Raw genomic sequence first — 25,693 nt, 5'->3', positions numbered from 1 at the left:
ACCTTCCCACCCCCCCACTCCCCCCCACACCCTATCCCCACAACCATGCATTTCCCAAAGCTAACCCACCTAGCCTGCAGTACATTTTGTGTGAACAATGAACAATGAACATGCCATCAATGATGCCTTTCATTATGTGGACACCTTTAACCCTGATCAAGCTGCTTGCTATGTCTAGCAAGAGGGAATAAATTCTATTCAGTTCCCTCTTATGCTACAATGGATAGTGAAATGGGAAATGTTGCAGTCACATGTCAGTTCATGGCCACTGGCAATTCTCTAAGATTCCAGTTGTGGCTGATACAAATGGCAGATTTCAGTGAGAACTTTCTTTGTGAAACGAAGTGGGAGAAATGCTTCTTGAATATCCTTGGTAATGTGGTCTCCTACTGGGAGAGTTTCCTGACTCCCGCAGCTCCTCCTTCATTATGAAACATCTGCTCATTTTCCCTTTGTCACTGTTGGAGAACAAGTATATAAACTGCTGCACTCATGTCCAGGAGAGGCAGGCTGTGCACAATCCTTGAAGCCGAGATAAAGACCTTCAGTCTGGTCCATGCCACGCCCTGTAGACGTCAGCAACTTTAAATAACAGTTCAAACCAACAAACACTTCTACCAGCCTTTGTAAGTTAATCAGCAGCTTACATGAAAATAGTTGCTGCTCCCTTAACGGCACTGGAAGGGGTGGGGAAGGGAAGAGATGCTGGGTTGGAATTCCTTTCAGCTGCTGAAAACATGTTTGTTTGTGCAGGGTTAAGACAGGGCTGTTACCTGGAGAGGTTTGTTCCAGAGTTGAAGCTGTGCTATCAAATTAGCATTACCCATTAACATCATGATATACCAACTCAGCCTACCTCTGACATGTACCTCCATGCCCACATGTGCATCTTATCCAAGATGGCATCTGCCCCCACCCACACCATATCTGTGGAACCAACTGGCAGCTACAGTACCAAAATTGCATTTTGTGGCTAATACTTTTATATTTCTTCTTTGGAATAACAAATGTCCATTCACTCATATTTTAGATGTCACTTAGCCAACTTTAAGCTTTAAAACATATTAATTCTAGCTTGAAATTGCTTCTTTATTAGTCGTTTGTCAAAAATAATTCATTATACATAGTGTTTTGAGACAGTTTGACATAATAAGGCACGATATCAATATAAGCATTATTATTTTCATTTAATAATAATTTTATCCCTACCTTTTGCTTCAATGTAGATTATGTTCTTACACAGTAGATCATTATGGCACAAGACCACTGGGGATTTAATTTGGGAAAGGTGTTCTTTGAGTTTTTCAAATTCACTGACAAGAATGTCAAAAGTTGGCATGTCAGTCATTTCCAGACAACTGGGGATAAAATATACACATACATTCAGTCAAGTGTAAAACAAAATGGACTTCAACGATGACAGTTGCTGGTGTAATTTGCAGTTCTGCATAAAACATTTCAGAAATATGAGTAAACCTATATTTTCCAATCAGAACATACTTTTAATACACTAAATGTTCAAAACAGACATTCATTAGCAAGCAGAAAAAATACAAATATACTTTTTTGGCAATTTGAAAAATTCTATATGGCAAGTGCTGTGCAAATTTTCGATGATTTAACTATATGGTTACAAAGCATCATAGTTCTGTATTGGAGCAATTGGATTTTAATTAACCAGCTTCAATAAGTCAATGGTCTCATTTTTTTTTTAACATTTCTCTTGGTATAGATCATGTTATTGTTATTGTAGTTGCTTTTCAGTTGCAAAAGATTATATGTTCACTCACTCATAGAGATGCTGGCCGCATTATCGATGTGTGAAAAGTATCTATATCTATCCGCATTATGATCTCTTTAATACAGTGGTCACTGTGTCATAGTCCACATAATTTAAAATATTTGCATTAAGCTTTTACAAACAGACTGGTAAACATATTCTTGATTCACTAACCCTTCCTGTCATGTTATGAGATCTCTCATTGCCATCTTATAATACAACCTGGTTCTCAACAATACCAATAAAATCAGAGTTATTTAGCCACCAGAAAGTCACTAGCATCCTGCTTTGTCCCAGGTTTTACTTTTCAGATGTGGACTAAGCTTCATTCTCGTAAAATAAAAGGTCCTCAATAAGGATTTTAATTGAGGGTTTTCATCTTTTAAATTAAAAAAAAATTCAGAACATTTTGTGCACTGTCAAATTAATTTGTATAAATATAATTTTCATTATTTCAAATACCTAGTGTTGATATTTAATGAAAAAAAGATGAGCACAGTTTTACTTGTGTTATGACCCAGACAACAAACAAAAGACAAATTTCCATCTATATTGAGTTTCCTCCTTAGCCTAGAATTTTCCAAAATGCTTTCCTGGCAGTTACGTTTGACATTTAACCACGATTGTAATGTAGGAAAGAATGGTTGCCACTTTGTTCATAGTAAAACCTCACAAACAGCAATGACATATGTGACATATGTTATGAAGATGTTGGTGTACTATACCTTTAAGAGAGTAAAAGCTAACAGTGACAGCACCAAGTATTCTCAGTAAGACACAATGCAACATGTGGTCCAACTACTGGGGTAGCTGGTTGCCCGGAAATGACAAAATAGATTTGAATTAGGCCAATCAGTTTAAATTATACCCCGAAAAAATATTAAATTCCAATCAAGTTTGAAATGAGTATATTGACAATATCAAAAGCCAATGACACAATCCGATGCTTTGGGTCTAATAGCGGGGAAAATTGAACAGTTGGGAGGAGAATTGCCACCAAACTAACAGCTGTAGACTGCTAGTCAGAACTCTCTGAGAGGTACCTGTGTAGAGAAGGAGTTTGCACAGAGAAAAACATCAACACTGATCTGGAGAGCCAATCTACTGACGAAGGTAAAGAGAAGACTTGACTGCTGGTTGGTTTTAAAATTTGGATTTTTCTGTAAATCTTAATTGCGAGCTTTATCAGACTAGTATTATAGAAGGGAAGGTAAAAGATACGTTAGAGGAAGGAATTGTATATAGTTGTTAGTTAATTATTCTCTGCGATACTTTAAGAAATAAAGTTGTTAATTTTTCCTTTCAATAGTTCTTGGGCACTCGAATGTTTGCAAATTACTGCACAAGATAAAGCTTTTCTGTGTTGCTGGTTTTAAATTAAGAGGGAGGGTTTACCCCGTGTTGTGACACAAAATAATCTGTTCTCGGTGGCATTGATTAAGAGATGAAGGTTGGCCAAAATCTCTTTGCTCTTCTGCCAATCATGCTAGGATTATTATCAAAGAGATGATAAAACTACCACCATTCCTTATTCCTATACTAGTATAAAAAACATATAAATAGGAACAGGAGTAGGCAATTCAGCTTCCTGAGTCTGTTCTGCCATTTTATAAGTTCATGGCTGATCTGGCCTTGGCCTCAACTCACTTTCCTGCCCAGTGTTCCGCAACCATTCAATCTATTACTGATGGAAAATCTGTCTACCTCCTCCTTAAATTTACTCACTCATTCTTTCATTTCTACTTTGAGGGATCCTTCATCTCATGAATCTACACTGAGGACTTGGCTAACGATTGGCATCAGTGATATTGGTGGTGCACTACATTATTTGATGGATCTTTAAATCTATGCATACCCCCTCATGGAAGACAACTGTGCTAAGAATTTAAGTAGTTTTACCTTTATGAACATGCATTGGCCATGCGATAGATGTCGCTTAGGGTCAGACATTGTCAATGTCTTCTGTCATGTTTTGGGTACTTTTCCTTGGTGTAGTAGATTTCTTTTGATGATCTGTATCACCACCATGTGTAACAGATTGGAATGCAGATAGTACTGGTCAATTTAAAAAAATCATCAATGGTCTCTGCTGGACTTTATTATCTAAATTTAGTAGCCAGCGTTCGGTTGTTGCTTCAAGTTTTGCTGACAGTTACTCTGAGGATTCTACACTGGAAAACATTTCCTGTAACTCAGTGAAATTTGTGGTTTCCCTTTCTTCCCAGACTGATATGTGCCTTTTCCTTCTGAGAAAATCGGACTTACACTTTATTTTTTACATTTTACATCTGTTCCATTTTTAGAGTGTTTTGCCTCTAAATTGCTTGGTAAGCTTAAATCTTATGTCATTGACCTAAAACTCATAAATCTGCTTCTAATGCTTGTTTCAATAAAACTTTAGATTTTAGCCCTATCTGTAAAATTTTCTCTCCAGCTTGCTATTGCGTAGTTCATGAGTGTAGCAATGTTCACTGTGGTGGTATTATATTCTTCCCTTTTACAGCTTCCGAGCCCAGGCCAGAGCTGGAAAGAAAGGTTTTCTACCCTTTCCCTTAGAAACTCAACTTCCATCTGAACAGACATGCATCACTTCTCGATCACTTGTCACCTGGGTCGACTCTCCTCCTGCTTAAATGTGACTTTCTTTGGTCAATAATGGTTTCTCTGCACTTTTGCTCCCCCACCCTTCCTCCACTAGTTTCTGTTGTTTGACCAGCCCTGCTGTTCCTGCTCTCCCAGACAGAACTTTTTGGTTTTTTAAAAGAGTCCACAAGCTAACTGATTATTTGTGCCTTTATTCAGAAAAGTTGCATTGAAGTGACAGTTCTCAGCAGACAGTTCTGTGCTCATTTTCCCTTTGGATTCCCTTGAATTCTTTTCACTGTTGTTCTGTTCAGGACTTTACACAGTCATCATGTCACCATGATATAATAATGATGATAAGTCATGGGTATGTCAGGTAGAAAACTATAAGCAAGCCTTCTTCCTCTTCTGCTCTAGGAGATTTTAAGTTATTTGTAGTGAAGGAATAACCCATAAATAGGTCTCCAGTGAATATCTTAAATTACAGAATAAGGTTTATTACATCTTAAGATGAGGTTCAGAGGAGATTTACTAGGATGTTGCCTGGCATGGGGGGAAAGGTCTTACGAGGAAAGGCTGAGGGATAAGGCTGTTTTCGTTAGAGGGAAGAAGGTTGAGAGGTGACTTAACTGAGACATACAAGATAATCAGAGGGTTAGATAGGTTGGACAGTGAGAGCATTTTTCCTCAGACGGTGATGGCTAGCATGAGGGGACATAGCTTTAAATTGAGGGGTGATAGATATAGGACAGATGTCAGAGGATGTTTCTTTACTCAGAGAGTAGTAGGGGAGTAGAACACACTACCTGCAACAGTAGTAGACTCATCAACTTTAAGGGCATTTAAATGGTCATTGGATCAGCATATGGATGAGAATGGAATAGTGTAGGATAGATAGGCTTCAGATTGGTTTCATAGGTCGGCGCAACATTGAGGGTCGAAGGGCCTGTACTATGCTGTAATATTCTATATTCTATTAATATCTATGTAGAGGTCATGTCATACTAACATAAAATGAGAAATAGAAGACATAACTGTCTCCAACTACTATGACCCAGAACTGCCTCAATGCTCCACCCTGTGGCTGTGTCACATATCAGAGTGTATGAAACTTCTGCTTACCTCATAAATTAACCCTGTCATATCCACTATCTTTTGCAACAGAGACCATATGAGTTCACCAGTCGAGAAAGTAGTCAAATGTGTGATTTAATCCATCACCACACAGCACTTCACATGGTGTCTGACCATGTGAATGGATTAAAGCTCGCCTACAGTCCTGCACTGGAATTTCAGTCTAGATTGTGCACTTAAATGCTGAAGTTGGGCAAAATCCACAATTTTTAACTCAGGGTTGAATGCTACCACTGGGTCAAGGGTTAAACAACATTTAAAACATATTTCAAATTGTTGATCATCAAATTCACAAATCGTAGGTGAAGTAGTTCCTTCAAAACATGAAGTCACTGCAATATCGGTATATGATGGTATGCAAAGAAAATTTATTTTCTTTTTAATGAGCACATTGGAATTCTATTCCTTTCCTTGCTCTAAAACATTGTATTAAAGTCAGAAACTGAAGCTGTTGCTTGTTAAAACATCAAAGTAACTGAGATAATTGCTGACAAGGGTTGGCTATTTGGGCAATACAGAGTATTCTTTCAAAGAAGGATGCTAACTTTCTCATCAAAGTCATACTTTTCTTGCTTGCATGATCCTGTCCAGAAAATCATAACTTTTGTGTATAAACTTGTATTTTCCGATATTTATGGCATTTGTACATTTAGCTCCACATTTTTCAGTCATTCCTTAACTTAAAACAGTGTCCCAGCTGAATGTATCAGCTTAATTCAATATTGATTCCATTTTAATTAATATGCAAACATATTTTTTAACTACAAGGCTAACGTCTAGCATTCTAAAACAGAACAGTAAAATAAAACAATGGTGTGCGGATGCTGGAGTTCTGAAACAGGGTTGTATTTCAACAATGTTTGTTATCAATCCAGTTAAGCTGTCTAAGAAAATTGCTCCATTATGTAATATTTCCTCTTATATCCATGTTAAAACTCATGTAACATCGAGTTGGTATCATAAAACAGAGGGGTGAAATGAAATAATTGAAAGTCATGACATTGATGTTGACAGGTAGTTCTTTTAGGATGACAGAAACATTTTGCAACCAATTACATGGTTGTTTGCTTCCAATATATATTTTGTGCAACTTACTTCAGGATTTTTTGAGACAAAACTGCTACAGCATTAGAAAAGGAACAGCAATCTACACATATACACAGAAAATCACAGGCTAAGCAAGAAATCTGACACTTGTGAATATTGGTCATATGGTCCTGAAAAACATGAAAGGCATACAAACCAAGAAGTTGCCAGGTTTTGTCTCTGGGCTGCGCTCATTAGTTGTAGTTTATCTTACCACGTGAGCCACGAAAATAAAACTCTACTGCTTACGTCTCCAGCAGTGGAGAGGAAAAACAGAACACAAAGAAAAATAATGAAAAATGTGAAACTTATCTCTTCATCCACTCACCAAAACTCTATAATAATATGGAAATTTCTACTTGATATTGTGATACTCAATATACAAAAAAAATGCATACATCTTTCAAATATTTTACCATTTTAAATTCCTCAGGTTTCCTCAGGTCTAGAAGGTGAGGGAAAATATTTAAGAAAGAAACCTTTTGTTTCTGTGTTACATCACCACCTAATGATGTCTATTCTTGGTCAGGTGAGAAGAGTAATATGCTTTGTTTTGTAGTCCTCTGTTATTGAATAGTCAACTTCCTTTTCCTCTGGGGCTGAAGTGGAACTAAAGTGAGGCTATTTGTGGTGTTGCTATTTTTATATCAAGGAGGTGAAGGCCCACTCACTTTAGGGCCAGCCGATTTTCACATCTGTGTAAATCAATGGAAATGAAAGCTGGGACAGTCGCTGTCATGAACGACTGATCTGTCAGGGCACCTTACCACATGAGCCATGTAAAGAAAACTTTCTGGCTGAATCTCCAGCAGCGGAGAGAGAAAAATAGAATACAAAGAAGAAGAATGAAAAACTCCTTTTCATCCACTCATCAAAGCTTTATATTCATAGGAAAATTCCTACTAAAGATATTGTGGTATCTCAAATTAACACAACAAAGACGGACATATTGTTCAAAAATTAGTCCATTTTAAATTCCATTAAACTTATTTACAAGGCAACCTGTTAACCTTATATACCATATAGATGTTTATTTCATTACAGCCAGGTTTATAATGATTTTACCGTCCTTATGTATCTGTGCACATTTTCTTTTCTTCCCTATGGCAACTGAGTCAAAGGATCTTACTGGTATTATACATGTACTTTTAACAAACAGTAAAATAGGCCCTGCTGTGTCAAGCATTGTTCCTTGCCTTGATATCCTCATTACTTTTTATGCCTTTCCCTTTTAAGCAAGAATATCAGACAGCAATTTAAATCTTAAATGCTTTCAATATTTATATTTGGAACAAACATTTTAAAACATATTATATACAGATGTCTGAATAATGTCAACCAAAATCACTAGAAGGATAAAAATGTCTTGCACATTCTGTTAATTTTATAGAGATTATACACGCAATCCTTTGAAACAAAACTCTAAATTTGATACATAGTACGAAAGGAAATCTTTCACTCCAAAAACAGAATTTGCAAAAGATTTCAAAACCTTCATGATAATTGGTGAAAATAAGAAGCCACCTCTCTGAACTGTGTTTTAACCTTTCCATATAAAGAAACAAAAGTATCAAAAATCTTCCTTGTGCCTCAGCATTTGCAGTCTGTGATTTTATAAATTAATCTTCAAATGATGCTGCCAATGAAACTCATGTACAAACAATTTGACATGTTCCAATAAAATTCTGTGTTCTACTTTAGAACAAGCTTCAACTGTTTTGAAAGGAATGAGTCAATACCTCTAAAATAGTAGCAAAGGAATTTCATACAAATGTATTACACATTTGTACGGCAATCTTTACACAATTCACATGTTGAGACCACGAGAACCAGCCAACATCACTCACTGAAGTCTTGGGAGATGATGATAGTTATTTTTTGATGAAAGCTGTTGGATATCTATTTCATTCTCAGAATATTCAAGAAGTTTCAGGCAGGAATTAAAAGAACTTTTTGGAAATTTCAAAATAAATTCTGAATGATTTCAATCCCAGATATGGTTGTTCTATTCCAGTAGCATAAATGTTCCACAAAATCTGAATAAGCGTCAAAAGGACAAGCAGGTACATACTATTATATTTATATTCTACTGTGTTCTTAAGTTAATCATGTTAATAATGAGTTGCAAGTAGCACATGAATTTGCAGTGGTAAGAATGAATAAATTTTAGAAATGCTGCTTGATATATTGTGTGGATTGACAATAGAAATAATGACTCAGAACTCATTACAATGGTAATACTGGCAAAGGAAGTCATACATTAGACCATAATGTCCCCCACTCCTCCAGTGGCAAATTCACAGCAGTATCTACTGTACATCCAATGTAAATGAAACACAGTGAACAGACATCGGATCAGGAGGAGCATAGATAGTGACTGATACACATTCAAGTTACCAGGGCTCAGTGGAACATAATAGGGCTATGGCATGGATATGATGCCATGAATCTGAGTCATATTCTATGATTACAGGGCAGTTTTGATTTGCTGAGATTGCACTGAAATTGTGTAAATGGTTACAACCAGAGGGTTAAACTCCTGGGTGAGAAGGGATGGATTGGATCCTGTCTTTGTTTACCTCACCCCTTAGGCGGTCACAACAAGGTTACTTTAAAATGGATTCCTTGTGGATGCTTTTCACCCAGACCCAAACAAACTCATAATTAAAACTGTTGTTTTTCATTTATATAAACAGATGAGAATACAGGAAGAAGTATGGTTAGTAAGTTTGCAGAAGACACCAAATTTGTTGGTACAGTGGACAGTGAAGAAGGTTGTCAGCGACATAGAACATTCCATCTTCTGGAGCTACACCAGCACCACTCCCCACCTCTTCCTCCGCTACATTGATGACTGCACGGCACCACCTTGTGCTCCCACGAGGTGGTCGGACCGTTCATCAACTTCACCAACACATTCTACCCTGCCCTTAAATTCACCTGGACCATTTCTGACACCTTCCTCCCCTTCCTAGACCTTTCCATTTCCATCCACAAGGACCAACTCAACACTGACATTTTTTATAAACCCACCAATTCCCACAGCTACCTTGATTACACCCCCTCCTACCCTACCTCTTGCAAAAATGCTATACTGTATTCCCAATTCCTCTGCCTCTGCCACATCTGCTCCCAGGAGGATCAGAACACAATGGATGGCCTCCTTCTTTAAAGACCAAAATTTCTCCTCCCACGTGGTTGAAGCTGCCCTCCAACACATCTCATCCATGTCCCGCACCTCTGCCCTTGAACCCCACCCCTCCAACTGCAACAAAGACAGAACCCCTCTGGTCCTCAACCTTCTACCCCACCAACTTCTGCATAAATCACATCATCCACCAACATTTCCACCACCTATAAATGGGCCCCACCACCAGGGATATATTTCCCTCCCCACCCCATCCGCTTTCCGCAAAGACCATTCCCTCCGTGACTACCTGGTCAGGTCCACGCCCCCTAACAAACCACCCTCCCCTCCTAGCACTTTGCCCTGCCACCGCGGGTATTGCAAAACCTGCGCCCACACCTGCCCACCTTACCTCCATTCAAGGCCCCAAAGGAGCCTTCCACATCCATCAAAGTTTCACTGCGCTTCCACACATGTCATTTATTGTATCTGTTGCTCCCGATGCAGTCTCCACTGCATTGGGGAGACTGGACACCTCCTTGCAGAGCGCTTTAGGGAACATCTCCCGGACACCCGCACCAACCAACCCCACCGCCCGGTGGCCGAACATTTCAACTCCCCCAACTCTGCCGAGGACATGCACATCTTGGGCCTCCTCCATTGCCATTTCCTCACCATCCGATGCCTGGAGGAAGAATGCCTTATCTTCTGCCTCAGGACCCTTCAACCCCAAGCATCAATGTGGACTTCACCAGTTTCGTCATTTCCCCTCCCCCTACCTTACCCCAAATCCAACCTTCCAGCTCAGCACCACCCTCATGACCTGTCCCACCTGTCAATCTTCCTTTCCACCTATCTGCTCCACCCTTCTCTCTAACCGATAACCTTTACCCCCACCTCCATCCACCTACTGCACTCTCAGCTACCTTCTCCCCAGCCCCACCCCCTCCCATTTATCTTTCCACCCCTGAGGCTCCCAGCCTCATTCCTGATGAAGGGCTTTTATCCAAAATGGGAATTTTCCTGCTCCTCGGATGCTGCCTGACCTGCTATGCTTTTCCAGCAACATACTCTCAACTCTTATCCCCAGCATCTGCAGTCCTCACTGTCTCCTAGTGAAGGAGGTTATCCAGAAGTGCAATGTGATCTTGATCAGCTGGGCTAATGGGCTGAGGACTGGAAGATGGAGTTTAATTTAGATAAATGCAAGGTGTTTCATTTTGATATGGCAAACCAGGGCAGTACCTACACAGTTAATGGTAGGCCTGGGGAGTGTTGTCGAACAGAGACACTTTGGGGTTCAGGTACATAGATCCTTGAAAGTTGTGTTACAGATAGACAGGGTTATTAAGAAGACATTTCGCATGCATGCCTTCATTGCTCAGATCATTGAGTGTAAGAGTTGGGACATCATGTTGTGGCTGTACAGGACATTGGTGAGGCCACTTTGGAGTATTATGTACAGTTCTGGTCGCCGTGCCATAGGAAGGGTATTATTAAATTGGAAAGGGTATAGAAAAGACTTACAAAGACTGGAGTGTTTGAGTTATAAAGAGAGGCTGGATAGGCTGGGACATTTTTCCCTGGAGCATAGGCGGTTGAGGGGTCATCTTATAGAGGTTTATAAAATCATGATGGGCATAGCAAAGGTCTTTTTCCTAGGGGAGCTCAGAACTAGAGGGCATAAGTTTAAGGTGAGGGGGGAAGTTTTAAAATGTACCTGAGGGGCAGCTTTTCACACAGAGGTTGGGGCATTCATGGAACGAACTGCCAGAGGAAATGATAAATGCAGGTACAATTAAAATATTTTAAAAACATTTGGACAGGTACATAAATAGAAAAGGTGTAGAGGGATATGGGCCAAATGCAAGCAAATGGGACTAGTTTAATTTGGGAAACCTGGTTGGCATCGACGAGTTGGACTGAAGGGTTTGCTTCTGTGCTGTATAAATTGATAACTCCACGTGTCAATTTTAGCAAGCTGAATTAAGGGAAAAAAGATGAATTTATTAATTCCTAAACATGAAAAGATCTAAATTGGAACACACATGCGCAAATTATAATTAAGAGGTGAGTCAGAAATGATATAAGTTAAAAAGTAGATAAACAGATTAGTCTCTGATTTGTTTGCAAAATGAGGATTGTTCGCGCTGTTGCAGGGACGTTAATGGCAGTGTTGATATTAGTGGTTGAACAGATAGTTTCATGAAACTTAGTTTTGCAGATTGGTTGAACTTCAGTAGTTTTGACTCTTTTAGACTGTGATTCTATTGCAATATTCAAAATGAAACAAAGTCCTTGTGTTATTCTGTTCCTTCTTGTCTGGGTACTAACGAGCTTATTTCTGGCTCTCAGTACAGGGCTGATAATCATACTCTTCACAGCAAATCTTATGCTTGGAGCTACAGTGCTACACAGGAGAACATTCATGTTATAGGGAAGGCAGTAATTTCTTTTAACCCATGTCCTTTTGTATTCCTCAAAGGGAACAACACAAAATGTGGCTGCAGTTTGGGATATAAACCACAAGAGCTGTGTTGCTGTTGAACAGGGGGACCATCAATCCCTTGTTATCTTTGTAATCTTTGGAGATCACAGTCCAGCCTATTCTGTCTTGTTTCCTCCCCTTTCTGAAGATGTGCTGCTTAAAGTTCCCTTTGCATTTCTAAATATGACATTCCATGGGTATCTCTCTCTCTCTCTCTCTCTCTCCCCAGAGAAAAACACTTAACTTACATCTATCATTGTTTCTGTCTGTCAGGTGGATTTCAAAAAACACATTTCAGAACTACAAACAGAGTCATACAGCATGGAAACAGACCCTTCAGTCCAACTTGTCTGAGCTGACCAGACATCCCAATCTGACCTAATCCCATTTGCCAGCACTTAGCCCAATCTCTAAATCCTTCCTACTCATATATCTATCCAGACACATTTTAAATGCTGTAATTGTACCCAACTCCACCAATACCGCTGGCAGCTTGTTTCACACACATCAGGACCTTTTTAAGTATTTCCCCTCTTATCTTAAACCTATGCCCTCTAGCTTTAGAGTCCCCCACTCGAGGAAAAAGACCTTTGCTATTCACCCTATCCATGTTCAACACGATTTTATAAACCTTCATAAGGTCACCCCCTCACCCTCTGATGCTCCAGGGAAAACAACTCCAGCCTATTCAGTCTTTCACTCTTACTCCAGCCTTCCAGTTTCAACTTTATTCTTGTAATTCTTTTCTGCACCTTCTCAGGTTTAACAACATCTTTCCTATAGAAAGTTGACCAGATTGTACGCAGGATTCTAAAAACGGCTTCACCAATGTCCTGTTCAGCATATGTGACATCCCAATTCCTATATTCGGTGTTCTGACCAATGAAGACAAGTGTGCCAAATGCCTTCCTCGCCATCTGTGATTCCACTTTCAAGGAACAATGCACCTGCAATCCAAGGTATCTTTGTTTGGTAACACTCCCCAGAGCCCTAGCATTAACTGCATAGGTCCTGCCATTGATTTGCCTTACCAAAATGCAATGCCTCACATTTATGTAAATTAAACTTCCACTCCCCGCCCATTGACCCATCTAATAAAGATCCCATTGCACTTGGAGATAACCTTTCTCACTGTCAACTAAACCATTTAATTTGGTGTCAGCTGCAAACTTACTAACCATACACTATATATATTCACATCCAAATTATTTACATAAGTGACAAAAAGCAGTGGACCAGGTACCAATCCTTATGGCATGAAAATGTCCATAATACTTTGGGTTTCTGATGTGTAGTCAAGGAAAAAAATATATAAATCAGGTTTAAGAAGAGACCCATCTGGTAAGTGATGTCTCCCAAATTGCATGAGATCTTGCGTGTTGTTTCATTGCAGGTTGGATTCAGGCTTATCGTACTTGCTGAATAAATATTAATTAAGGCAGAAAAAGCGCTGTGATAATTAGCTGCTTAAAATTGTTGGTGATGATATCTGTGGATCAGCTGAAGTCCCATTAAGCAATACAAACCATGGCATAAGGTGAGAGATGACTAAATTACACAATAACCTCCTGGAATTACTACAACATAATATACAGAACATACAATGAGCAAGATTTCAGCAAATTCAGGCCAGCCTGATTAACATCTTAAGGTTATGTGCAACACAGGCCTGGAATTCCCTTGAGTTCAAGCCTGAAAACAGCAATGTATGTTTACCTTAACTAATTCTAACAAACACGTTATAAAAACACTATCTTAATTTCACTCCACAGCAAAAGTAATACCTTGAATTGTAATTTCTAATCAGTAGGATATGGCACCCAAAGTATTCAACCAGATGGCAAGTGACTAGGCTATTTAAACTAATGAAGCATGTCCATCTGGGTATTTATTGCCTTTTTGGGTGGAGGGGAGTTAAAGAATAGCTGCAGATTCTGAGCATCAAAAGTGCTTTTTCTCTTTCTTTTCATTTGATGAGTTTATGTGCTCAAGATAGGAGATATTGGTGCTGGGAGTGGAAAACATTTGCAGTTTTAGCATCTTGTGTCCATATGAAGCACTCCCCAGTAAACAAGGTCAGAGGTCAGATGGAAGCTAAGGGATTTTTTTGCTACCACAGAAATGCTCTTGAGGAGCATTTTCATTTTCCAAGCTAGCCATGCTTGTAGCCTTTGAGCAACACTGGGAATTACTGTCAAACTACCAACACTTTGATGTTATGCCCAGGAGAACATAAGTAGTGATTAAATGGGGAAAAGAAATTAATTTTGTGTGGAACCACTACCCACCAAAGGTTTTTGAAAATTTTGTCAGTATACATTGCCCATCTCAGATTGATGCCTGTGCCTAGTAATTTATTTGGAAATCAGGGCAGGCTGGAAGTTAGTTCCACTATTCATATGGAACACACTAAAAGGTTAATCTGCGATTCTCACTTTAGGGATTAATTTATTGCTTCAAGAGGTTATTATTTAGTGAGGTTTACATCAAAAGCCCATACAGTTGATTAATTAGACATTCAAACAAGTTATTACAATATTAATGTAGAGATTCTTAGAATAACAACAATTGATTCATCTGAAATAAAGAGGAGATCTATTTACAGCCAGAATATGCCTTTTCAAACATTATAGTTACTAACTCTCTCTTCATGTCACTAGGAACTATCTCATCTGTTAGATATTTTCACCAATGATTGTTTCTTTTCCACATATTTTCAAATCTCTGTCATGTGCTGACAATGTGATATTCCCATTTGCATTTTAAAACTTTGACCTAAATTGCAATCCAAATTCAAAACTACTTATCCTTGAACGTTCCAAATCTTTACCTACCTTCCCTTCATCTCCAGCTTTGAGTTTCTCCAATCAGATTCCTGGCCATGCCTCAGCACTGAAATTGAGTTTATCAAAGTCACAAATGATCTCCTCTGTAACTGTGGTGTGTTTATCCTTCCTCAGTCCCCCAGCTTTCATATGGTCCTCTTATACCAAATCTCCAACACATTTATGCATTGACCTGCCAAGTGGAGTTGCTCTTAGGTGGCTCTGCTCTTGCTTATCCAACTGTGGTTATGAAATCTCCATAAAGCATCTCTCTTTCTGAACGTTGTGATGTTTATGTTGATGCTCACTTATTACTTTGGGCTCAGACTGGGGCAACTCTGACAAAGAAGTACACAAAACCATTTTCCAAATTCAACACAAATTTCAAGTGGACTCTTTATGTTAATACCAAGTATCTCCCAGAAATTCTCAGCATTTGTAGATGAAATCAGGTTTATTATCTTTTTAAAAGTAGTGCAAATTGTTCACTTTACAAATAATTGCAAGAATGAACATCTCTTCATGTCATTGATTAGCAATGTGAACACATCCTAAAATATTGGGCTCGGCAGTTGCCCCTTCAGATATTACCCTCGCAATCATATAAACAAAAACAATTTATATTAATACAGTGCAATGTCCCAAAGCACTTCACGGGAGCATAATCATGAATAATTATCATGAACCGCAATATTTAGAATAATTAACCAAATGTTAGGAAGGAAGAGAAATAGACAGGCAGAAAGATTTTGAGAGAAAATTTCAATTTATAGGGGCAAGACAACTTCAGGTACATTAATCAGTAGTAGAGTGGTTAACGTAGAGAACGCTCAAGATGTCAAAACTGGAGGAGCACTGATATTTCGAATGTGTGCTGTGTTGAAGGAATTGACATATGCAGGGGAACGGAAGACGATGATTTTAGTCTTTGCAATATTGAGTAAAAGGAAATTTTTCTTCATCAGTTACCAGATCTCAAACAGTCTGACAATTTAGGGAGAGTGGAGGTGGTGGTGAACTAGCAATGGGTATTGCAGCAAACATCTGGAAATTGGCGCTGTTTTATTTGATGCTGCTCAGGGATAAAGCATGGAGGAGAAATAATAGGGACGCCAGTTGTAATGGGGGGTGGGGGGGGGGGGGTGGGTGGGAATGGATGAGAAATAATTGCAGGTGAATCTCTGGCTACAGTGAGATGAATAAGAATAGAACCAGGTAAGTTAAATCCTAACTAACTGAGTGATGCCGATGATGAGTTGGCAGAAGATGGTTCATTGAAAAGGAAGAGGGTGACTCTTTAACTTTGTCATAGAAATGTGTCATGTGTGACTTCAATAAGAGCTGATTCAGTACTTTCAGGGAGGAACCTAGTTGGAGAAATATGGTGATATTACAATGGTGTTACAATGTCTTACATCTGCCTCCTATTTTGCACTTGATTAGCACTGATTCAATACAGTACTGTGCTGATTCTGAATGTCAGTTCATCAATAAAGTAGTCGAACTGTGATAGTTTAGATTAAAAACATTCTCAAATAACCAAAAAGGAAACTAAATGGTCTGCAACAATTGACAAACAACCTTTCTTAAAAAGAACCGAAAAGCTTGGGTGTTTCATATATTGCAGGCTTACATATTGAAATTGAGCTAAGAGTTATATATTACTTTGCAGTGCGAGCAGCAAAAACAACACAATGAAGAATGCATATCCTTTTGCAGTATTGGTTACTTTATTAACAAGAAATTGTGCTCAACATCTGTTACCAGTTATCCCATTCCCCAGTCTTAACTGGAGAAGAGAAGAATATGATGTAGGTATGTGTAGGAGATCTATAGAGAGAAAGTGATGATTAATCTGGGCAAGACAAGCAATCCATTTTTCTACTTCATTGCCTGCTCTCCTCCACATACCTAAGGTTACCTACAATAAAGCAGGAGCAGGCACATTTATCCATTTTAAAGTGCTTGGGCAGTGATGTCAGGAAGACAAAACAGTTCCATTATAAGTTTCTAGAGGCCGACTATTTAAGGCAATGATATTAGAGGCATTTGGTAATGCAGAACTTGAGTATTGTTGGAAAAAGGCACATTTGGTCAAAGTCTTTTTGTCTTGCACTCATTATTGGTATTTTGGCAGGTGTCCTAATGAATGCAAGGTGAAACCTTTTGATAAAATGTCTCTTTTTTTCAGCAGAATTCTCATTCCAAGAAGTAAATCTGATGTGTCTGGGATGAATTTCGTTAAAGCTCAATAATCACAGTCCTGGTAGAGCTCCATTTGTTAACTGATGGCAATGAAATCAACATTCAACCAGATCCTTAACAAATCAGCATTTAGACAGGAAACATCCAAAACTGTCCTCAGATACACAGATAAACATCAATAGAATGTAACTTCTGCTTCTATCTTATGAGAAGTAAAAAGAATAAAAGAGTTGTGCTGTGCTACAGATGGAACAAGGTGTCCACCACTTAGTGCAAAAAAACTCAAAATACCAGTGAGAAGTCATGTTTGATACTAAGGTTCTATGGGACAAAAAGAAGGCAATTAAGATCTCATGTTATAGTGTAATCTTTCATCTTTGTTCATTCAGTATTCCAATTCAAGGAAGAGCATGGTGCTCTTCTGTTGGCCTACAAATGTTTGTTCCTCAGAACTTTTGAAACATCAGTGTGTTTTTTCTGCTTTCGGTAGAAACTCAATAACTTGTGTGAATTTTCAGTGTTTTCAGCTGTGATTATAATATTTCATTTTCAGATTTAAACACAAAACTAATCGGTTTTATCTCGATGACTTGGAAGAAAGTTTCAGTGAAAATCCGAAAGCAGCTATTCAGCATGTACAGATATACATAGTTCTTTCCTGGGACCAAACGTTGAAAACAATGTGCACAAAATCTGGTTTCTTGTCTGTTTCCTTACATAACTACAGATCATAACCCCAGATTGCCTACAGACATATCAAACTTTAATGAAAACATGTTTTATTTTCCAAACAGGGACATACAGCCAAAAGCTGACTACAGATGTAAATTCAGTGGCGCCTGAAATGTGACACTCTGGAAAGACACACCTGATGAGATGTCAGAGATGCTTCAAAGGGACAATATGAAAAGTAATAAACTGTACTTGTAATCTCCTAGTACTATCTCATACTGTGAATATGTTAGTAAAAGAAAAAGAACTCTGGGTAAGAGACATATTTGCATTTCCCTTTCAAGAATACATAGCAACAGGAGTTTAAACTGAGCTTCAGTTCTGGTCTACATGCATTAGTAGTCTGATGCCTCCATGTGTCGTTTAGAATCATAGAAACCTGACAGTGTGGAAACAGGCCCTTTGGCCCAACAAGTCCACATCAACCCTCTGAAGAGTAACCGATCCAGACCCATTCCCCTCCTCTATTACTCTACACTTACCCCACAAATGCACCTAACCCACACATCCCTAAACACTATGGGCAATATAGTGTGACCAATTCACCTAACATGCACATCTTTGGATTGTGGGAGGAAACCCATGCAGACACAGAAAGAATATGCAAACTCCACATAGACAGTCAGCTCAGGCTGGAATTGAACCCAGGTCCATGGTGCTGTGAGGCAGCAGTGCTAACCACTGAGCCACTGTGCTAGCCAGATACTGTAAGATGGTTTTAGAATGATACAGGGATTGCAGGCCACAGAACAGTGACTTAAACATCCCTACACTTCAGGTAAAAGGAACTCTAACTCTAAGTGCTGTCAATCAGCCACTGCTAAGGATGAAAGGGTTTCAATCAACCTACAGAGCCAAGATTCTCAAAATGACTATCTGACTCCCAACGTTGATGCTACTAGTAACATTCACTGGAATGGCCCCAATGTTCTACTGTCCATTTTCCCAAAGAACTGAACCATATATCTTTTAAATTTCGTTTAGACTCCCCCTCTTATTTCTAACTTGTGTTTATGTGTGTTATGTTGTTAATTATTCTCACGTTTAGTGTTATGACAACAGGTCAGAAACACAAGATGCTAAGCTTTTTAAATTTGTAATTCCAAAATGTGTTTTTTTTTCAAAAAACAGGGTTGATGTAGCCAATAATGACTGCTGATGTAATTTAAATGGTTGTCTGGAGAGAAAGAGACAGACAGACAAACAGAGCTAGAGACCCATGGAATTTCACACTTGTGATGTGAGGGAACATCAAACAATAGCACTTCAAAAGTAGTCCAAGAAAGAAGTCAATATAAAATGGATTGTGATCTCCAATGATTAAAAAATTAAAAAAGAACTGACAATTCCTGATAAACAGCAAACCACCTCCAGCAGATTATGTCTGAAACTGCAGAAAAATACTCAAAGTCAAGAGTTAAGAAGCCAGTTTTAATTCTGCTCAAATGTGCTTGTGTGACTGAATGCTGTCACATCACAGTGGAAGAACTAACTCCAGATTAATCTTATGTTGCCGGTAAATGGACTCTATCACTCTGGCTGCTGTAAAAGAATTTGAAAAAACCAGGACAACATTACAACTCTCTCTCACCCTAAATGCTGGAATTTAATCACAGTCAAAATGAGTCAGAACTACAAAATCATTTTAAAAATCTGCAAAACCAAATATTATGACTGCTCAATTGTCAATTTCAGGATTAGCACCCATCACAACAGTCACAATGTTCAATTACCTGTTCTTCATGAAAAAATCAGAATGATTTCTACATTTGTTTTGTTTTAACTTCTATCATTTAGACTCACCTCTTACTTCTAACATACGTGTATGAAAGTTGAATTTATATTTCTTCTTACATGTAGCTATTAATAAAAACGTCATTTTTGTTAACTCAAGAAAGCCTGACTAAATTGCCTCCTTTATAAAGCATATTTTGTTTCAGTCTGGGAGTAAACCAACCAAGGGGTGGGTGAATAAAGAAGGAGAGCCAGTTTACCACTCCTCACCCAAGAGCTTAAAGGCTTGAGCTCGTCTGTCTGGAATCATAAATTGTGGAACTTCGCCCAGGCACTGCTCATAGCATTCTGCAATGTCCAGAAAATTTTAACAAGCGACTGTAATGTAATAAAAGGAGTTGGACATGTTGGTCTGTCACGAGGCGGATTTCCATAAATCCAATTGCACAATCCCTCTTGATTTCCATTCCTCTTTTTCTCTGGAATTCATTGGATTGCAGAGTTGTGCTCAGTTCCTTGCCTATGGAATCTCAGTCTCACTCTATTTAACAGTAATGTCACACCTTTCATGGCAAAATGATCCCAAGGTATCATACAATAGCAATTATATCTGACACTAAACCACACTAAAGAGATATTTAGAATGTGGAGTCAGGCGGAAGATTAGATTGCTAGTTGGTTTCAAGACAGAAAACAGGAAATAAAAGGTAGCTATTCTGGTAGAAGCAAGTAGGAAGTGACGTTCCACAAAGATTCTGTCCACTCTCCACACTGATTCCATTTGGAACGATTGCTATTCATAATTGACATGAGCAAATGGGTCTTTGAAATCTAAATGTAATTTCTAATATTTGCAAGCAATGCTGAACTATGGAGCATAGTCAATACTGAGAACTGCAACAAAGTGTAGAATAACATTAATGAATCCGTAAAGTGGGCAAATGATTAACAAATGGATTTCAGGACGATGGAAGTGAGTCAGTTCATTTGATAGGAAGCATATAGAGATTGCTTCTTACTGCAAGTCTAAGTTGGAGAGAGAACTAGAAGGGACATTGGAGTAATCCAAAGAAATAGTGGTACTGTTGCAGGTCTAATAATCTGGATGAGCCTGGTAATGTTATGGGGATTCTGGTTCAAATTCTATCACAAGAGTCCCAGCACAAATTTGAATTCAATAAAAGTCTGGAATTTAAATTTTAATGATGACCATGAAATCATTGTCAACTATGATAAATTTCCATCTGGTTCACTAATGTGCTTTAGGGAAGGAAAATTTCCATCCTTACCTGGTCTGGCCTACATGTGAATCCACACGCTGGTTAATGTGATTGACTCTAAACTGCCCTCTAAAATTGCCTAGCAAGCTATTTAATTGTGTCAACCACGAGAAAGTCTTTAATAAAGAATGAAACCAGACACACCAACTGGCATTGTCCAAGGCACTGGAAACAATTATGATGAACTTAGACTGCCTGAGCTAGAAAAATGCTCCTTACCAAAATCTGGGAAACTGTGCCAAAATTGGGAGAACTGCCTCACAGGCTAATCAGGCAACTGCTCTCATAGTTATACAAACACTATGTCCTAATTATACTATCCCTCAGTACGTACTGTAGAAGAGCAGAGATTTAAAAAATCTGCAGATGCTCGAATCCCAAATAGATAAGCAGGAAGCAAGAAGAACACAGCAAACCAGGGAGTATCAGGAGGTGGAGAAGTCAACATTTTGGATATAACCCTTTTCCAGGAATGGAAGTGGGGATGAGGGGAGCTGCAGATAAAGGGGAGGGTGAAGGGCTATGGTGGGTAGCGGGGTAGAATGGTGAAGTAGGTGATAGGTGAATATAGGTGGTGGGTACGATTTGGTTGGGTAATGGGAGGAATGAAGTCAGTTGGTAGCTGGAAGGAAGGGTCAGTCAGAGGGATAGAAGGGAAGAGGCGAAGCTGGAAAGGGAGTCAGGGGATGGGTAGAAAAGTTATTTCCCAACAGAGGTAGTGGCATAATGGTATACAGTTAGGCAGGAGTTGAGCTGGGAATCTTCAAATTGACTCTTCTGGTGTACTGTGTCCAGTTGTGGTCACTCTTTCATAGGAAGGACATTATTAAGCTGGAGCGGGTTTAGAAGAGCTTTACCAGGATATTGTCGGGTACGGGACGCTTGATTTATTAAACAAAGGCTGGATAGGCCTTGACTTTTTTCAGTGGAGCATAGGATGTTGAGAGGTGATCTTATAGAAATTTATAAAATAATGAGGGCATAGATAGGGTTAATGGTAGGTCTGTTTTCCCTAGGCTGGGGGATTCCAAAACTAGGGGTCACATTCTTAAGGTGAGAGGAGAGATTTTCTTATACAGACAATGATTTTCTTGTGGAATGAACTTCCTGAGGAAATGGTGGTTTGGGCACAATTGCAATGTTTAAAAGATTCTTGGATAAGTACATGATAGGAAAGGTTTGGAGGAATATGGACCAGAAGCAGGGAGGTAGGACTGGTTTTGTTTGGGATTCTGTTTTGCATAGACCATTAGACTGAAGGGGAATACAGTTGTATTCCTGATGAAGGGCTTTTGCCCGAAATGTCGATTTTCCTGCTCCTTGGTTGCTGTCTGAACTGCTGTGCTTTTCCAGCATCACTCTAATCCAGAATCTGGTTTCCAGCATCTGCAGTCATTGTTTTTACCCATTAGACTGAAGGGTCTGTTTTTCAGTATGACTCCATGACTATCACTATATGACTACAGACCCCATCTTGGTTTCTTGGCAATAGGTCAAACATGGACAAGGAAATTTCCTGCAGGTGAGTATGTTTCAACACCCCACCCCCCTCCCCCTCTCCCTTGGCTCACCAATCTGTCAGCTTAACATCAAGGCTGAATTTGACCAAACGTGGCATCAAGAAACCTCAACAAGCCTTAAGCGAATGGGAATCAGAGGCAGGATTATTTGCTGGTTAGTGAGATCTGACACAAAGGAAGATGGCTGTGTTTGTTGAAGGTCAATTATCTCAGCTCCAGGACATCGCATCAAGGTTTCTTCATGGTGGTCTCCTAGGCTTAGCAATCTTTAGCTGCTTTTGCATTGACCTGCCAGCATCATAAGTGCAGTAGTGGATGTTTGTTAAAGACTGTGCAATGTTCAGCACCTTTCACAACTCCTCAGATGCTGAAGCAGTCCATGTCCACCTTCTGACTCCCCAAAGCCTATCCACCATCAAAAGGTACACGTCAGGAGTGTGTTGGAACATTCCCCATTTGCCTGGATGAATGCAGTTCCAACAACACTCAAGAACTTGACGCCATTCATGGCAAAGCAATCCACTTGATTGGTACCACATCCATAGGGGTTCAGTTTCTCCACCACTGATATTCAGCAGCTGCAGTACCACCTACAAGATGCAATGCATAAATTCTTGAAGCCTTCTTAGTGAGCATCTTCCAAACCACTTCTATCTGGTTGGAAAAGGGCAGCATATATATGGAGCACCACCATGCACAAACTCCCTTCCAAGTCATATACCATCCTGACTCGGAAATATATTATCACTACTTCAGTGTCACTGAACATCCTGGTGCTCTCTCAGTAAAAGGGAATTGTGGATCTACCTACAGCAAATAGACAGCAGAGGTTTCAAGTAGACTGTTCATCACCACCATTTCAAGAGCAACTAGGATTGGCCAATAAATGCTGGTCCAGCAGTGACACCCAAATCCCATGAACGAATAAAAGAAAGTATGTCAATTAGGAAAAGCTATGCCACAGGTTAGCAAGGCTACAATAATAAGTAGGCTAAACATTAGGCTTTGATTTCTCAAGGGATCAAATTAAAAGGTGGTTAATTAAGGCATGTTAAATATGTTTGTTGTCCAGCCAAGGTTTCACTTTGTACAGTGTGTTGTTCTGCTTGTCATATTATAAAAAGAGTATTGAGGCACTAGAAATGTTGCAGAGAAGGTTTATAATATATTTACAAATATGTGGGTACACATATCAGGATAGGACAGACAGACCAAGCCACTTTTCTCTTTAAAGAAACAGACTGAAGTGTGACCTAATAGAGGTGGAGCAGTTATGTAACATTATGAAACAGTGAGAATGTTTCCTCTTGTGTAATGAGTATAACAAGAAACCATCAATATTAACTTACACCAAGAAATGCAATAGGCAATTCAGAAGATTTCTTTTGCTCAAGAATGATGAAAATGTGGAACTGGCTGTTAAATGGAGGGAATAGTGTAGATGCCTTCAAATTTACCGAGAGCTAAAAGAACACATAAGAGAGAGAGTTTTAATGATTGATTTGGATGAGGAAAGCTGTAAGGAGCTTCAAGCACAGCATTGATTTTTGCAGTGTCTGATTGCCTGGGTGAAAGGCCTGGAAAACTAACAAAACTTAGAAATGAACATACTGGTCAGAGTAACACCAGTTTCTGTTTTTTCCTTCAGGATGGGCTGAATGGTCTGTTCATGGTCTGAACCATGTACCCTGTGTAATTCTATCCAACACAGAACAGGTATCAAAAACTTGGTCAAAGGCTGTCCGAAGAAGCACCTTAAAACAGAGTGGATTCGGAAGGGAGGCAGAAATATCTAGCCATATGTTTAGGGGCTAGGCATACTGTGGTACACTCAAAGTCTCAGACATCAATTATCAACTCAATAGAGTCTCAGTGTTGGCACTTCAACCTTCACATCTACTGCTCCCTTCATTATTAGAATTTTGGCTTAGAATTTTTGTACTTGTATTTTGGTACTCTGCCCAAGATCCTCATGAGCTGTGCAAAATATTGTAGCATTTTAAAGCACCAACTGCACTCAGCAGAATTCTGAAATCTTGGGTAATAGCTTGAAGTTTCTGCCAGAAATTGTCAAAGCTCAGACAAAGCCCATCAACATTGGTGGTTTTCACTCATGGTCTTCATTTTCAGGTCATCACAGAGGTTCCAAAAATATAATTTTGGATTCAATTTTTGTCCAGAATGTTGATAGCACCTAATGCAGAAACTCTGTCAAGTTATCTTTTGTTGTCTTTTTATACTATAGAGCTGACACACAATTGTTGCATTGAAGAAATTGTCTCACTTGCACCATGTAAATGGTATCACCTGCAGTAAATGTGCCCTCGTGTCCATCAAAATACCACATGATTATTTAATTCAGATGCATTCCTGATACAAGCTTTTTAGTGTAGTTTGAGCTTCGATGGAAATTTGAGTGCCCAATACAAGCATATGTTTGTTAAATGACTTGTGTCAGAACCCAGCAGGTCAAAAGCCATCTGACTCAGGGAAGGAAACATCAGACCTAGCTTTAATAGATATCACTAAAACACTACTACAGCACAAGTGGGTCTTGATAAGGGTGGACCAGAAGAATTCACTTATGATTATCTTGGAACTTAGGGCTGAATTTTCATTAAAGTTCTTTTCTTATGTTCTTATTACTGGATTGAAAGATTATGGAGAGCATGCAGGAAAGTGGAGTTAAGTCTAAGGTAAGATCTGCCATGATCATATCAGGTGGTGGAGCAGGTTCGAGAAGCTGAAAGAGACTTTCCTGCCTACTCTCCAGAATCTTTCTTGACTCTACTGCTCATAGTTTTTCTATTCTTACCAATACAAAAACAGAAGTGGCTTATTTGTGAGTCTTTTATGCATGAACAGTAATAAAGGCTTGGATTTTCCCATTTGAAGTTAAAGAATGGCAACAAGTGAGTTTCATGGCCTCATTCCCACTATTATCAGTATAATTTACCATTATTTCATGGCCTGGGGTGTCTTATCTCACACAATCTTATACTTCCCACTTCATTGTTTATGAAAGTGAGATGGTGGACACATTATTCCACAAATCATATTGTGCACAAGACAGATGAGCTTGACATTGCTGGGACCTTCTGGCGTCCAAGGCTCTGGTGTCATATTTAAAAGTGAGTTGGATACCACTTCAGATGCTGCATGCATGAAACTACTCTTTACAACGTAGTGTTCACTTCTA

At 39.0% G+C, this 25,693-nt stretch overlaps 1 protein-coding gene across 1 annotated transcript in view; it reads right to left on the bottom strand.

The window, feature by feature from the left end:
- Window positions 1–25,693, bottom strand: part of LOC140493664 (ethanolamine kinase 1-like) — a 460,360-nt gene that overhangs the window by 204,202 nt on the left and 230,465 nt on the right. Inside the window, exon 4 of the mRNA XM_072592363.1 lies at window positions 1,210–1,358. Within this exon, the coding sequence (XP_072448464.1) occupies window positions 1,210–1,358 (149 nt within the window). The remainder of the gene's footprint in view (window positions 1–1,209; window positions 1,359–25,693) is intronic.

The sequence above is a fragment of the Chiloscyllium punctatum genome, chromosome 22 (assembly GCF_047496795.1).
Source record: "Chiloscyllium punctatum isolate Juve2018m chromosome 22, sChiPun1.3, whole genome shotgun sequence".
NCBI lineage: Eukaryota > Metazoa > Chordata > Chondrichthyes > Orectolobiformes > Hemiscylliidae > Chiloscyllium > Chiloscyllium punctatum.
This window is presented reverse-complemented; position numbering and strand designations above follow the sequence as displayed.